General features: G+C 40.6%; 1 protein-coding gene across 1 annotated transcript in view; it reads left to right on the forward strand.

Annotated features, from left to right (window-relative positions):
* The first annotated feature begins 9,067 nt into the window (after positions 1-9,067).
* Positions 9,068-16,049, forward strand: part of LOC130425875 (cAMP-specific 3',5'-cyclic phosphodiesterase 4A-like) — a 61,035-nt gene continuing 54,053 nt past the window's right edge. Inside the window, exon 1 of the mRNA XM_056752299.1 lies at positions 9,068-10,291. Within this exon, the coding sequence (XP_056608277.1) occupies positions 9,996-10,291 (296 nt within the window). The 5' untranslated portion in view covers positions 9,068-9,995. The remainder of the gene's footprint in view (positions 10,292-16,049) is intronic.

Below are 16,049 nucleotides of genomic sequence, written 5' to 3' on the forward strand. Positions count from 1 at the left end.
TTACATTGGAAACAAGGAACCACGAATTGTCAGCAGAGCAGAGTTCATCACTGCCAAAGACATCTGTCAGACTTCATATCCTATAACACATCAATAGATCTCTATTAGAGGTCTTGGAACTGATAGTCCACGGTGGATGAAAAGTGAGGTGCCTGTGCCAAAACATCTCATCTTGGGTCTAATCGAAATGGATGAGCCCTGAAGACACCACAACCAATGCCAACAAACATTTTGCCACTTTATTTATGGACGGTCAAGAGAAGACACCATAGTTTCAAATAATCCACCTGAATATTCACCCACAAATCACACTCGACCTCATTTTTTTCTTTTATAAATTTAGTTTTGAATAACCATTATCAAGAGAATTTGTGATTTAAGTGAAATAATTTACAATTTCTATAACGATTCAACAAAATTATAAAAAATGAGTTAATGTAATTTAGTAAAATTGCTATTTTTTCAAAATATGTACGTTTTTAATTGTTAGGTTTTTAATAATTGTATGTTCCTCCATCATATAACAATTTATGGTTCTGATACATTTACTGAGCCTCATGAAATCTTTTTTTAGTGTTAGCTGTTTTTCTTACAAAGAGGGTGGCAGTCTTATTGACAGTTCTGTAATCAATAGAAAATAGGGCACAGGTTGTACAAACATTATTTCCAACTCTTTGTGTAATGGAGACAAATTTGTGGTTTTAAACAATGTGTATCTTCCCATCTGTCCTGGTACCTTCAATCCATGTTCAGTCTCTACAGTCTCTTAATCTCTTCACATGTTTAGACTTGGTGTGATCATTATATTTGTTAAAATGTTTTCGGAGTTCAAAAGAGTTATCCATTAGGTCACAGTTCTGTCTAATCTGTCAGAACAATGCCTCCCTCTTTTGAATTTCAGTCCCTGAATACTTTATAGCCGCAGATTTCATTGCATTATCAATAAACCCCCAAATTCAGAATTATCAATATGCTTTTACATTTGGTCTTTTTGATATTAAGATTGATCCCCCTGGCCTTCTAAATCTAGTGTCCTTCTCTTTGGCTGTCCTATTTCTGGAGGGTACATTTAGAAATACTTTATATTGTTTTCAAGAAAGTGTCCTTGCAAATTTTATTGCTTCCCTACATGGATTCAAGAGGAACCATTTTTGAATCAAGCCTGTTCATTTTTCTGAGTCGGTGTTTGCAATTTCACCCAGATCTTCTTTTGGAACCTCAGTATTGTGGTTCACAGTTTAGAGTCTGAAGGTCGCAGAGTCTCCCAGCTGCTAGTGTGGTTATACCAAACTACAGCCTTCAACAGTTTCAGACAGAACATCACTGTTAAAACTCCCATTAAATCTCATTAAAAATGAATGACTCATTATCTTTCTTTATAAGAAGAAATATCTCTGCACACCTCTTTGACATTTTGAACTGGATGCCCAGCCATCCCCTCAAGCTTGATCGTGATAAGGCAGAGCTCCACTTCCTTCCGGCCATGACCTCTCTCACCAAATGTCTATCTTAGTTGAAGGTCACACGACAGTTGTCTCCAGCTACGTGAAAGTGTTTTAGTGTCAAACAGTCTCAGCTTCAGATGGCCTCACAGAACTACTGATGCATAATATATGGTTTGATGGGTCAACTGGGGGAATCCACCGTTGCCTGGTTGCTATGAGACGTTCGGGGGTGTAGTTTTTCATTAGCATTCTGAAAAAAGTTTTGTTCACAAACAAGCTTCAGAGGAGGAAATGCATTTGTGAAAGCATGTGAGGGTTATGGCATCAAGGTTTAAAATTTATTCAGGTTTTGCTTCATAGTCATTTAGAAGATCCAAGTAAAGGACACCACTGTAAGTTGTCACATTGTTTGTGGTGTGTAGAGGTCACTGATCAGGACTTATAGATACTTATATAGAAGCTCTGTCTCCAATGTCTAAATACCCTTTACAACTTTGCACATTTCACAGAGATTTAAAGATTTAAGACATTATTACACATTTTCAATGCTTGATTCTGATTGGCCAGTTTGCGACATCTGCAGGTTCGTTATATAACAGATGGTAACCCGGATGCAGCAAATCATTTTGACCAGTTAAATATGTCTTTTAATAACATATGAGATTTGATTTACAAAGAAAATTGCCTTTTCCAGACATTTGAACGTGGTTTCCTACCTTGAAGTGAATGGCTTTTCCTCACAGATGGTCTGTAATCGGTAAAATGAGCTTATTAAATATTTAAAATTCACATTTCATGTCCATTTTTTTCTCATGTGCCAAGTAGCCATGTTATAAGCAGGATAATGTACAAGCAGCCCGCTGTTATTGCAAAACAGTGTGATAATTCAGTGTGATACTGTGTGATGACTGTCGGGGCTTATTTCTGCGGTAACAACCAGCTACCTGTACATTATGCCTTACTTATTTGTGATTTGTAACACCGGTGCTGAAAGTATGATTTATTTTTTATAAACATAAAGCTTTGAAATATAAACTATGAATTTATTATTTGGGTTTATGTATGCGTTTTAATTTTTGTTTCATTCTGTAAACAATTATTTCTCCCAAATGGTGTATTTGCAATTATTAGCAGAAAATAAATTGGACAAGCTTGTCAAAATAACAAAAAGCGGTTTAATAATAATTAAAGTCCTCCTGTGGTCGATAATTGTATCCTTTAAAACTAATCTTTGACAATCAAAATTACACATTTAAACACGCTTTCCTTTGAAAAATAATTTTCCTTTCTTGAAATAGCTTGAAGGTACCTCTACACCTCAGCTTCTTTGCGTATAGGCATAAAGATGAATATGCAAATTAGCTCCGCCTCCACTCAATCGCACTGGGAGTTCCAAAATCCTGCTAAAACTGAAGAGCTGACACAGTAGTGCATTGATCATTTACCCCGAATATATGACGTTCACACTGCCACCAAATCACATGTTTTGCTCATATGTGACCCTGGATCACGAAACCAGTCTTAAGTAGCACGGGAACATTTTTAGTAAAAGACAAAAATAGGTTGTATGGGGCAAAATTATCGATTTTTATTTTATGCCAAAAATCATTTGAATATACACGTTCCATTAAGATATTTTGTAAACTGCTCACCGTGACTATGTGAAAACTTTATTTTTGTGAGTGGAAGTCCTGCCACAAACAACTTCAAAGGCATTTTCACAATATTTAGATTTTTTAGCACTCTCAGATTCCTGGGTTTTAAATGGTTGTATCTCAGCCAGATTTTGTCATATTCTAACAACTCATACATCAATAGAAATCAAATAAGAATGACGGAAGTGCACCTTAAAGCTCAGTTGCCAAACATTAAGCATGAGATTATAAACATTGCCCTTGCACTGTCTACACTGCACGATGCGATGCAACAAATGACTATAGAATCCATTATAATAATACATTTCACTACTGGATACGTCGAGAACGGTCTGCTCAGCAAAGCATGAAGTCAAACACACCCGCTGAATTGACCCTTGCTTACATGTATTTCTGTATGACAGCGTGCAGCATATTATTCGTTATTGTTGTTTTGCGCATGCAATTCGGTTTCTAACCTTCATGAGTTCACAATGGAATCTGATATTGGCCACATTTTAAAAATAGTGTGAACAGCCAAACATAAAAATCTGATCTGAGCAAACAAATCTGAATTTGAAGACTGGCAGTGTGAATGAAGTCTATACGCCATCTTTGTGTATTTATGCCTCACTGCTTATCCACAGGGGTCAAATAAGTCGATGTGATTGGTTACAGGTTTTTGACATCTTTAACTGGATTTTTTTAACTGTCTTTGAAAAACCACAGTTTTATGGAGAAAATACTCAGCAATGGTTTAAAATAAAAAAAAATGCACATGGTCTGTCTTAATGCATATTAAGAACACCACATAAATTATAAACAACATTAAAAAAAATGATTTTCACCACAGAATAATCTATTTTTGTAGAAAACATAAATGTTATAACACTGAAAGCGTTCATGTGTCTTAGCATGGTCTCAGTCTCCATATTACTGTTGGGTGACATTTTTGTTACTCCTCTGTGTGCTTTTGGAAATCAACCGACATTGAAATGAAATGATTAAATGCAAATTTGGAGTGGTCTCTTAATTTGTCCAGAGCTGTATTTGTATTGAATTATTTCTCTGCCAAATAAAAAGAGACTGCTGATGTTATTGCTCTTCCATGATAGAATCTAACAGAATAGAATACATGGAATTGATGTATAGATAGAATACAAAATTAATGTATGTTTTGTTTTTGGTAAATATTTACAGTTATCAGGTGGTAAAATAATACAACTACATTTGGAACTTTTGCATTAAAACATAAGAGGAAATGAAGAAAGCTAAAAACTCGAAATGTAATTTCAATGCCTTGAATCTGTTCTATTTGATAGGCTTACTTATGTATGTTTTATTTGTTGTTCTTTCTCTTTTGTGCTAATAATATTCAGCTTTTTAAAGTTGAAACAAGAGAGTGCTGTTCCAGAGCGCTCTGTTATTATTTGAATAATACCACCTTGTTGCACATCATCTAGCTATTATTATGTTAGCATACATTTTTTATTACCTGCATGGAAATCACTCAATGTATTAGTGATCTCAAAAGCATTTGCGATTTGTCTTTTTCCCTGTCTGTGAGGCTCCGTTCTGTGAAATGGGCAGTTCTGGGCCACGCTAAGCAACAATATGCAGCAGATCTTATTCTGGTTTGAGAAATGACTTCCCATCCTTGATTACGAGGTCTCCTAGCACTCATTATGGCAGCACCGTCCTGCCACTTCATTTTCTACAACATGATGGAAATAAAGCCCTTTGTCAACTACTGCTCTGTTCAAGTTTTAATTGGCGCACTAATGTTTGCCCTTGGCACATCTTTGCTGTTACTCAATCTGTTTAACCTTCTCTTGATACACCTCTGCTCATATCTCCACACTGTGAATCTGCCAAAAATTGATTCAAGGGGAAGTCTAATTTTTACAAATTAAATAACCCCCTCCACTTCAAAAACCCTGTGTTGATTGTCTCAAGCTGTCTTCAAGGATTTGTCTGTCTTGCCATCACCTCACCTTTCCCTTTGGGCCTAGTTTGGTATGCATTGCACATTTTCAGCTAATTGTCAGGTAATTTTGATAAGTTCGATTTGTTCACTTTAATGCAAGTCATCAAAGTGTCTGCCTAGAACGAAAATGTAAAGGTACTGCGGCACGGAGTGTGCAATGATTTGTTATTGCTGCATCTGTCAGCTTGCTAGACATTCATGTGCAATATTGTTGATTTATCTACCGACTGCCATTTTTATGGATATAAAACTCGTTTTTGTTTTAAAAATGACAGTAAAATTAATAGATATTTGTTTTAATTGCTCAAGAAACGTAGTTGTTATATAATTATATAATTTTAAAACATGTCTAATGTCTCCTGGTAAGCACATAATAATGAAATATATCATAATAAATAAATATATAAATAAATGCACCCCATCATCCTCCATGCAGCAATTGCCATTAGGCAGAACCTGGATTACAGAAAGTGTTCTTTCAGGAGAGGAAATAAAATACACTAAAATTTTCAAGTTCTGAAATTCTTTTCTCACTTGATAATGAAGAGCAATAAGTAATATACATAATAAATGTATATTGGATTGTACAGTGTATATTATGTATGTCATTTGGATTCCATTATTTTGCACACTTGCACATTGTAATAGTCACTAATTCATGTTAAATTTACTTTTTTAATCTCAAAAAAGCCAAGGATATTGATATGGAGGCATTTTTTAACAATGAAGCACATCAAATAAAAGCCCTGTGTAGTTGTGCAGTCTGCTGAGGCTGGAGTTGTATTTGGCTGCTGAAAAAGGCCGTCTTCGCTGGACCTGGCTGCCTTAAAAAGTCACTCCGCACCCAGTCTGTCAACACCAAAGGTTAAGATTTACGGATCAAGATTCCTCATCAATAAACACAAACAATCTCTTGATTTATATCTCCATAGAGTGCAGAAATGTCAATAGAGAACTCCAACCGGCTGTACCGGGAGACTCTAAATTGGGTTTGTGGAGAAGCAGCTACTCATTGGGTGGCTTGACATTATCATTTCGAAATGAGAATGTCAACCTTTTCCTCCCTTTGTGGCGAGTTAATGTCAAGCTTCCCGTCTCAAATGAATAGTCGAAAAGTTACAGTATTTGGCCCGGTGCACGGAAGCAACAGAGTGCTGTGTTTACTCTCCTGTCTCCTTTCCAAAGACCTAGTTGGATGCTCAGAGGTCTCTTTTGTTTGTGTGCCCTTCAACCCCTTAGACCGCTCTAGGAGGACAAAAGCCACTTTGGGATCCTGTCCCAATAATTAGGTTTAAAGGCTTCTGTGATTGGCTCTCCGTTGGGTTCTACATGCAAGTGCCTTCTTGGCACCGAGCTAGAGATTGCGGGATGCCAAGCCCTTTTAAATGAGCTGAACACACTCAAGAACCCACAGGGCATTTCAAAAGGCAAAATTACATCTGTAATGGAAGATCTAATGCAACTGACAACATGCTGTTATATTGCAGATCGATACGACAAATGGTCGGCGGCATGTTTTAATAAGCACGTTCTAACTATACGAATCCCCCCGCTTCATACATGATGTCATTGCAGATGTTAATAGGGAACAGTGCTTAAGCGATCCCTGTTATTATGTTCTGACGTACGTGCACTTATGCTCCGATTTCCATTTTCTATAAAGGTCTCTTATTCTTCCAGGACTGCGAGTCGTCTACCTCAGAGCGCTCGGAGGGAAGCCTAGCCGCAGAGTGGACGATATGTCAAGCGCATTTCGAATTCTGCCTTTCATTTTTCCGCCCACACAGACGGTCCCCCTGCACTGTTGGTGTGGACTGTGCTGTGGAAACCTGTGATTTCCCAAAATGCTGAACGGAAGAAAGGCGAGGATAATACAACGTGCGGGAGGCGATGGTGTCGCATTAACTCTAGCTGTGCCAAATAGATGTGAATTGGTGGAATGAGTGTTTTTAAGGGGGTAGGGGTAGCAATGAATCACCTGGCGAGGCTTGACATGTTGTCCTCTCAGTAGCTGGAATGGAAAAATCTTGTGTGCGACTACCAATGCTATATTAACGCTGACAATTTAGCCTTCCCTGCTTGTGTCTGAGATGATGGACTTCTAGGTAATTAGAACGGATGTTAACGGTTCACGGTGAACTTTAAGCGTGAGGGTACCGTGGCCGGCGGTGAGCTCTAAATGACAATCAGCCCTGTCTCCGGGCCCATCTTGACACTCCCCGGCTTCCACCAGTTATTCACTTATAGTGCAATTAGGGGGATGCAGAGTACTTAGCTCATTCTTCCCGAAAACCACAATGCGCTCGCATCTCCTGATAACATCTGCCCGTTACTATATCTCCAAATCATCTCCTGGTGTTTTGAAGCTCAGAATTTTCCCCACATCATGGTCACGCACGCAGGGAATCCAAGGGAGGCGGATGTTTAAGGAAGTGGGCAGACTCAGGTAACAGGGTGGTAAACAACAATAACTAAGTGCTCCTTCCTTGTGCAGCACTGCATGACGGCTGAGAATAGCCATGCCTCGGATTCATTTTCAGGTTCTTCAGGAGCCAAGCTGCAAAATATACCACATATCCTGGTGTAGGAGGCGGTAACGCGTCATTCAAGCCAAAGTGCATTCGCGAATTTGCCGCGATGCTGCATATGCATGAACGTTCGCACAAACACGCATGATCACTTCACTCACCACCATTTGTCCATTCCACAGGGGCTGAAATTAATTTTGTATGGCCTGCTCCCAAATGCGTCGAAGCGCCAATCCCAGACGATAAGACTACAGTTTGGGACACTGGCCAGACCGAAAGCTTTTCTTGGCATTACATTAGAATTTGCCTTTTGTGATTCGGCGCTCGTCTGCGTATGTGTGCTTACGAGTGGGCTGAGGAGTAGCATACGCTCATTGCAAAGTGAAAATTGGAGCAGACAAACTGCTTATTGAAGATGTTCCACACTGGCAGTCAGATCACTCCGGTTGCTGGCCTTATTATTTTGACTAAGATACATTACTGCATGCAAGTGTGTGCTGGGATATTTCGGTCCGAGTTATAGGGTAGACAAGAAAGGGAAGAGTTAGTGAGCCATATATTTGTCTTTCCGCTTTAGAATCGGCGGAATAAATTCAAAGTGCTTGACATTTCAATTAAGGTGCATAAATGCGCGGGGCCGTTTGTCCTCAGCAGTTCAGTTCTCTGGAATATTTATCACCGTTGGACCTTCAAATTCAATTCAAAACAAAGACATACATATACCCACACACCCCACTTGCATAATACACTGCTCGGTCTGTTGTATAGGCCGTACATAATGTACACATAAAGCCCTTTGTGTATCCAGCAGTGCCGGGAGATGTGCCACCTTTAAAGATGTTCAACAGAAAGAAAAGCATTACATTATCACAGCAGTGGGTTAATGTAAGCAGGATCAATGCGGAGACGAAAGCAAAGCATTTCGTCACTGTAATACATAAGAGAGTGCGAATCTAACGCGTGGAAATAATAAAATAAACAAATAATGAAATCACGACCTAGGAGATATTACCATGCCATTAGCCTGCTACATTAACCAGCCCATGATGACTTAGGGCATCCATAAATTGTGCAAATGTGAAAGCTCAACATTTGTGCTTTCAGGCAAGACATATTTTCTTGAGAATAATGTGGTGGTTTCAACCTTGACAGTTTAAAAAGCAGTTATGGTGAAAGCATCAAGGGAAATACTCACACAGAACACTGACAAACCCCCAATCGCACAGTTTGACAATAGTTACACATGTATAGAGTTTAATTATAATGCGTTGTGTTGTTAACCGAAAATGAGTTAAAACAGGATTGAGGAATAGGGACAGTTGGAGCGGTTCTGGTGTTTCTATTTTCAACTGAAAGGCAAAAAAACTGCATTGAGACGCGTGCTCCTGAAATTAACACGCACACATACTGAGAGATAGAGAGAGCGAGAGAGAGAGAGAGAGAGCGAGAGAGAGAGAGAGATGGTAGAGAGTGAGTGAAGCGTTAGAGTGTTTCTGAAATGCCATAATTTAACATCTACCAGCAAGTGAATGATAGGAATGAGCTATGACGATAAACCCGAAGCACAACATGGAGATGAACTTTGATTTACAGTGATGATTTGGCGACACTGAATGAACGCTTCGAGAAAGCAAGGACGCGAAAAACCCGCGTGTATGGATCTCAGATACATCCATCATCCCACGCGCGATGCTCCCCGGGCGAAATTCAACATTATTCGCGTAATGAAACTGTCCGCTTGGAGGTTTTAATGGAGGTGGAAGGCGAATCTCCTGACTGCGAGTTTGAGTTTTAGTCGCCTTTAGTTCCGGATGTACACCAACATTTTTCCTCATCGGAGAGTTCTCGGCTCCTGTTGGAGACGCCAGCGCTTTTCGGCGAGCTTTGAGGGACATGTGCGGTCTCCAGCAGCAATAATACCAACACCGGTCAGGAAACCAAAGTGGATTTCTACAACACGCGGTTGACAAAAGCAATAAACCCGTTCTGAACGTAAGTGACCCGTTATGAGAAACTTCAGGAGGAAAGCATCACCGGCGAGCGTCTCTCACCCCGTGCGGATGTTACAACGCCTCGTAAGGTTTTAAAGTGCGTGCGAAAGACGCCGTCTGATCCACATGAACTTTTTGGATTTATTATCGACATAACTGGAGAGATGAGAAGAAGACAGGACGACATCACGCCATCACCTGTTTTATGAACACTGTGATTAGTTTTCACAAAAGCACAGAATCTTTATTGCCTTTGGACCTGGTTTTCAATACATTCCAGTGTTAAACATGGAGATCAGTCAGTCAGGGACAGCAGACGGTTTTATTTTTTAACGCGCAAGAATACATAGCCATATCGTTTTTAATTGCTCTTAATACGTCGCTTTCGATAGATCTCTTAATTTTGCACTATGATGGAACCACCACCTTGCACGAAAAAGAGTCTGTCTCTTTCGTTGCCGGTTCCCCGGGAGGGTCAGGCGACCCTTAAGCCTCCGCAGCATCTTTGGAGACAGCCAAGGACCCCCATCAAAATCAAACATCGCGGCTACTCTGACACCGACCGGCATCACCACCGACAGATAGAGCGCTCAAATGCCATGGACACAAGTGACCGGCCGGGGCTTAAAAAGTCCCGCATGTCCTGGCCATCGTCGCTCCAAGGAACCCCTAGCGCACCCATGGGCAACTGTGCTGGGAATAAGCGGTAAGATTGAGAAGTAGCTGTTTGGGCAAACGCAAACGAGCTATTTCCTTCTCGGTTAGGTTTTTGATATTGATGTTGGATGGTTTAGTGATGCTCTGTGCGGAGAGGCGGGACGCGTGGGCATCATCCTATGATGCGTTATGCGTAACTGGCCATGTTTCTCTCCGAGAGCGTGCGTTTGAATGTCGTGACCCTACAAAGTGACCTTAATCCAAACATGACCAGTTGACCCATCCCACCACAACCAACAGTCTTAATAAGCCATGCCTGCGTTCAAACGCAGTGGGTTGAAAATGATGCGTAAAGTTGCGTAAATTAACGATTGTGGTGATATAACCGTTTTTTTGTTCAAAGCGTAAACCACAGGTTGCGCATCCTACGCGTCATTTAATTAATTAAAGTGGTATTAAAAATGACTACATGGGAATAAGACAGTAATTTAAGATCATGGCATATGCTCTATCTTGCTCTTGGCACATGCATACACCATATGTGCATGTCAATGACAATCTGCTTGATCTAGAAATCGTGCACTTACATGATTGGGACCCACAGCAGACAAATAAAATGTCCTTACATTTTTTTGTAATGCCATCTCTCCCACTTCTGACTTAATATAAGCATCCAAAAATGTCAACATGAGCTGTCGAAAGCCAACGCATCCAGAGAAAAAAAACACAAACCGTATTCCTAGGGGTTTTGAATTACCCGAACAAAGCACTTGCTATGTAGCACAGATATGAATAATCTACTTGAATTAGTTTACACTGAAGCCCACATTGGTCTGCGTAGAATACAGTGCTTTTACCCTCAAGGATGAGTGTGGGTGTTGCTCGCTCTTCTTGTATGTAGATGTGCACACAGACTGATGCTGGAGCGCTGGAAAAGAGAAATGTAAGCTGAGTAGCACCTCATTGAACTAGGTGATTATTACTGTGATAAACCGGTGAAGTGAGGGCCACGAGCCCCGGGGGAGGCCGAAAGCAGAGGCCCGGTTTCCTTCCTGTCAAGTATTGCCTGGGTCACAGACGGCCTACGCAGCAGGCAACCGGGACAGAGGCCAGCTCAGCCTGACTGTATTGTAAAAGCTGATTTGTATTCCAATCCCCAGGACACGCTCACAGCCAGTCCAAGAATTAGTTCAGCTGCACTGACTGAGCTTCAGTTGTGGGCGTAACGGCGTGAGTGATTGAGAAATGGTGGGACAGTGTGCGTTGCCCTTATGTGTGATGTCACAACAAGCAGAATGATCTGTCAATGGCTTTTGGGATAGTCTCGCTCCTCGCGCCAGTAATTTGATAATGCTCATGTGTTTTGTGTGTTGTATCTGCCAGTGGTGCAACCAAAGCATCTTCCTCTGTGTGCCATTGCTTAAATTCACAGGAAGTGATTCCTCAGACTATATTCCTGCCTGACAACAGCTATTGTGTGTCTATATGTATATTCAATATGTTTGTCTCCCTATGCGTGTGATGCATGCCTGTGTGTCTGGATATGTTTGCCGGAGGCTTAGAAGATATGAATGATAATGAACTATATGCCTGCGCCGTCACATCACAGAAGTGTGTGTTTGGTGGGCTCTCGGTAAAAAATCTTTATATTTATTTTGTTTATTAAGGTGATCTCGTGTCTTCGCCCTGTCAGCCGTTTAATGTGTAATGTTAGCTGGGTCACTCGCCCCCTCTGTGCACTTACTGAGACCAAGTAATATTCTGTTTGAGTCCCTCATGTCATCTGTTTCTCTGGGCCTGAGGCTAGACTCATATCAACCTCATACACAGCTGCATTCCCAACGCTGCATTAATGTTGTTTCGCAATACTTATGAGTTCATGTCCCTTCATGCCAAGCTTACATCAGCTGCTCAGATATCCACCCCTACAGTAAGTGATCTGTGATATTGGGTTATTTTTGGGGATACTGCCTGTTGTTTGTTGGTGCAGTCTTATCTGTGAATTCCCAGAAGAAGAGGGTAAGTTAAATAGAAAGTAAACCCATAGGGGGGTATCTGCCCTCAGTTCAATTACCAGAGCCGATGTGACCAATCTCGCCAAGCAGAGAAGTCATTCGTTCTCTGTGGATCTGCAGACATTGTTTCAGGGAGTGAAACTAAATCTCTGAGGGAAAGAAAAACCCATCGTGCAGTACCCTCCCATGACAATACTTTTGATACTTTTATACTTTTATTTCCCACTCGTGATGACAGATTTATATGAAGCGCTATAACAGAACCCATCTGATGATTGATCATACTCAAATGTTCATTTCCGTGTCAGTATTTTTTTACCTGATTTAATCACACCCTTCTGTTTATTTCCTCCCAGCTGGCGCTTGTTTTACTCGTTCGCTTTTTAACTCATAACTCCCACTGAAATATCAAACTTGGTCTGTCACTTGTATTCCCAAACACAGGAGTCATTAAAACGTGATAGGAGGCCGGTTCCTCAGATGGCGAAGTATTTGGCAGGTCTTATTTCCTTCATGTGAAATTACTTCTCCGATATACGCACCTTCTACAACCTTACCTTCGTGTAGTGTTATTGAACGCGTCCCTTTCCCCGGCGCATTCTTGGATGCTACCACTGAGGAGAGAATGACCGACGCTGAGCAGAAGAACAGCTCATCCTGCAGTTCTGTTGCTATGGTTACATTTTGTGGTTGTGTAAAATAGATACATTTCACCCAAAAAGGCTAAAGGAAGTTCTTTAATTCTGTAATGCGCACTGTGTTGGTTTATTACGCTGAGGGGAATGCTTTATTGCTGATAAATGCGTCGTGGATTTACACTTTCAATAACCTGCCACCTCTGAGAACCCAAAAGTGATATGGTAAAGATTTCCCATACGTCACATTGCTCTTAGTTGTTATTTATGAGTATTTGTATTGTTTATGAGTATTTATATTTGGTTACCGGCCACCTTTCATTTGCCTGTTCATTTTTTTGTTTTGCTCTTCTCTGTCTGCTTTGTCTCTCACCTATACTCGAGTTTATAGTCAAACTGTATGATGTTGTAAATTAATACAAACATTCCGATCAGCATCTTAGATAATTGCTTATCTCACCGCATCTCCATTATACATGAATAAAATCAATCTTTGCTCTTGCCTATTGCTTACCTGGGTTCCATATTTATTTGCCCGAGCTTGCCTCTTGAATCTCTTAATTTCTATTCTTCAAAGCACTTAACATGCAGCGCATCATGTGTTTGAGTGTTTTTTTCTGTTTCTTTGAAATGTCATCTTTGTTGCCCCGCCAATCCCTCTCTGATTTATTGAAGCTCACGACGCTTGAGTATCTGTGTTATTGTCTGGCGTCTCCGGCCCCTCCTTTCTCTTTTGACAGATGAGTGTCTCTCTCTAATACATCTGGCTTTGAGAACACATGTGCATTCACCAGCTCTGCGTTTCTCTTTTTTCGCAGTCCGTATGACTCTTTGTGTGCGGTAATTACTGACTTCGATCTCAGCTGTCTGCTTTTCTCTCCTCCTTATCATCTGAGTTTGGCTTTGTCTTTTCCAGGCTTGCCTTTTTAGGCCCCCCCATTGCGCGTCTCTCTTCTCCCGTGCCCACGTGCCCCTCGCTCGCGCTATCGCCGAGTTAATCACACTGCCGGGCTATCTTTAAATCTATAATTTCATCCCACTCTCGTGGATGTCCGCAGAGATCCTCAGCGCAAGGGCAGACTGGTCTCACCCATGCGTCCCGTTCCCCGGTGGCTGAATGAAGGCCCCTGCCATGAGACTTTGTGCCATCATTTATTACTTCTCCCGGTCCCTGCGGGTACAGCCCTGTAAATGATACCGAAGCCCTTCCATTCTCGCCGTCATCCATCAGTTCCCCATCACGCTTTACACTAGCTCACCCTCCTCTCGGATCATGCCGGACGTGTTCGGCGGCTCTCAAGATACCTGCGGCTTCCGTTGCTTCATCTCTGCTGCCTGCAGAGGTGGGTAGAGTAGCCCAAAATTGTACTCAAGTAAAAGTACTGTTACTTCAGAATAATTTGACTCAAGTAAAAGTAAAAAGTAGTCATCCAAATAATTACTTGAGTAAGAGTAAAAAAGTGCTTGGTTAAAAAACTACTCAAGTACTGAGTAACTGTTGAGTAACGTCTGATTTATTTTTTAACAAGCATTCAATCAGACAGACACAAATACAGTGTGTGTGTGTGTGTGTGAGAGAGAGAGAGAGAGAGAGAGAGAGAGAGAGAGAGAGAGAGAGAGAGAGAGAGAGAGTGTGTGTGTGTGTGTTTGTGACAAAAAATGCAGAAACAAACAACTTCACAAAAGAATTACTCAGTGATGTCACTATTAAGCTTCAACAGTAGTTGGTTCTCAAGGTTCTTGCTGTGAAGCTGTGATCGTTTTTCAGTGAACAGGAGTCCTTGATGACTGAAAAGTCTAAATTAAATTAAAATAACAATTAATTTGAAAGTTAATTTGCTACATTTCAGATTAATATATTTGTTTTCCTTAAAATTTTATTTAACAGTAACTTCAACACTTTGCAGTTTGAATGATGTCCTGCATAAACAAAATGATGGAAAATGTTTATGTTTCCACTGTTCGATATTGCCCACGCCTCATACACACACACAGATATAAGTAGCCTAAACACTTTGTGACTTTTCGATAGCGCCCACGTCATTCTCTCTCTCTCTCACACAACATACTAAAGCATTGCAATGCAAACGCAGCCCGCTTCAGAGCTAAAGCGGGACTACAGATTAAGTGTCCCTAAAGAACCCACGTATCTAACAGTAGTTCTGCATTATATTAATTAATTTGCACGCGAGTTTTATTTATTTTTATACCGTGTAAGTTATTTTCTGTGTAAGTTAAATGTATGCACCGAACCGTGACGCCCATACCATTTCGGTTCAATGCAAATACATGTACCGTTCCACACATAATATATATAGGAAATGTTTAAAACATATGTTACCTAAAAGACAAACATTCGTCTATCCACAGCAAAAAAAAAAACGATTTTAGAACACAAACCGCTACATGTTTCCTCAAATTAGATGTTGAGTTTTTGAATGCTGAAATGTCCGTTTGTTTTGGGAGACACAGAAGACACCGCATAATGTAGCTGCTGTTTCGCACTTTTTATTAAAGTAAACATGCTTTCAATATGAGGACAGGGGTGTTCCTCCTCGGCTGTGTCTGCATTGCCGATGGTTGATTGTGACATTTTAGTTTTGCTACGACTGTAAACTAACCCGTCCCGCCGAACACCGCTGAGATTGAGTATGGTCACGTGACGAGACTGCGCAACTACGTTTGATTGGTGAAACACAGTCACATGGTAGAGCCTTTGGCAGAAGTCTCACTCTCTGTCAAAATAAAACAATGACGCGTAGAATTTTAAAGAGGTCAAAAGAAAAGTAACGAGCTTATTGTAGCCTAATGTAGCGGAGTAAGAGTACAGTTTCTTCTTCACAAATCTACTCAAGTAAAAGTAAAAAGTATAGTGATTTAAAACTACTCCTAGAAGTATAATTTTTTCAAAAACTTACTCAAGTAAATGTAACGGAGTAAATGTAACTCGTTACTACCCACCTCTGGCTGCCTGTTATTAGCGTGGCTATCTGGAATCTACACAATCATTAGCAAGTTAAAGCCTAGGGACATATCATTAATGGGATTATTCCTTGCTTGCGGGGTGAGACCTTGTCTGACTGACCTTGCCCAGATCTTTCTGTGCAAAAAATCACCTGGAGAACACATTATAATTCCTGCAAAAAGCTATTGCTTG

The sequence above is a fragment of the Triplophysa dalaica genome, chromosome 7 (genome assembly GCF_015846415.1).
Source record: "Triplophysa dalaica isolate WHDGS20190420 chromosome 7, ASM1584641v1, whole genome shotgun sequence".
Classification (NCBI taxonomy): Eukaryota; Metazoa; Chordata; class Actinopteri; order Cypriniformes; family Nemacheilidae; genus Triplophysa; species Triplophysa dalaica.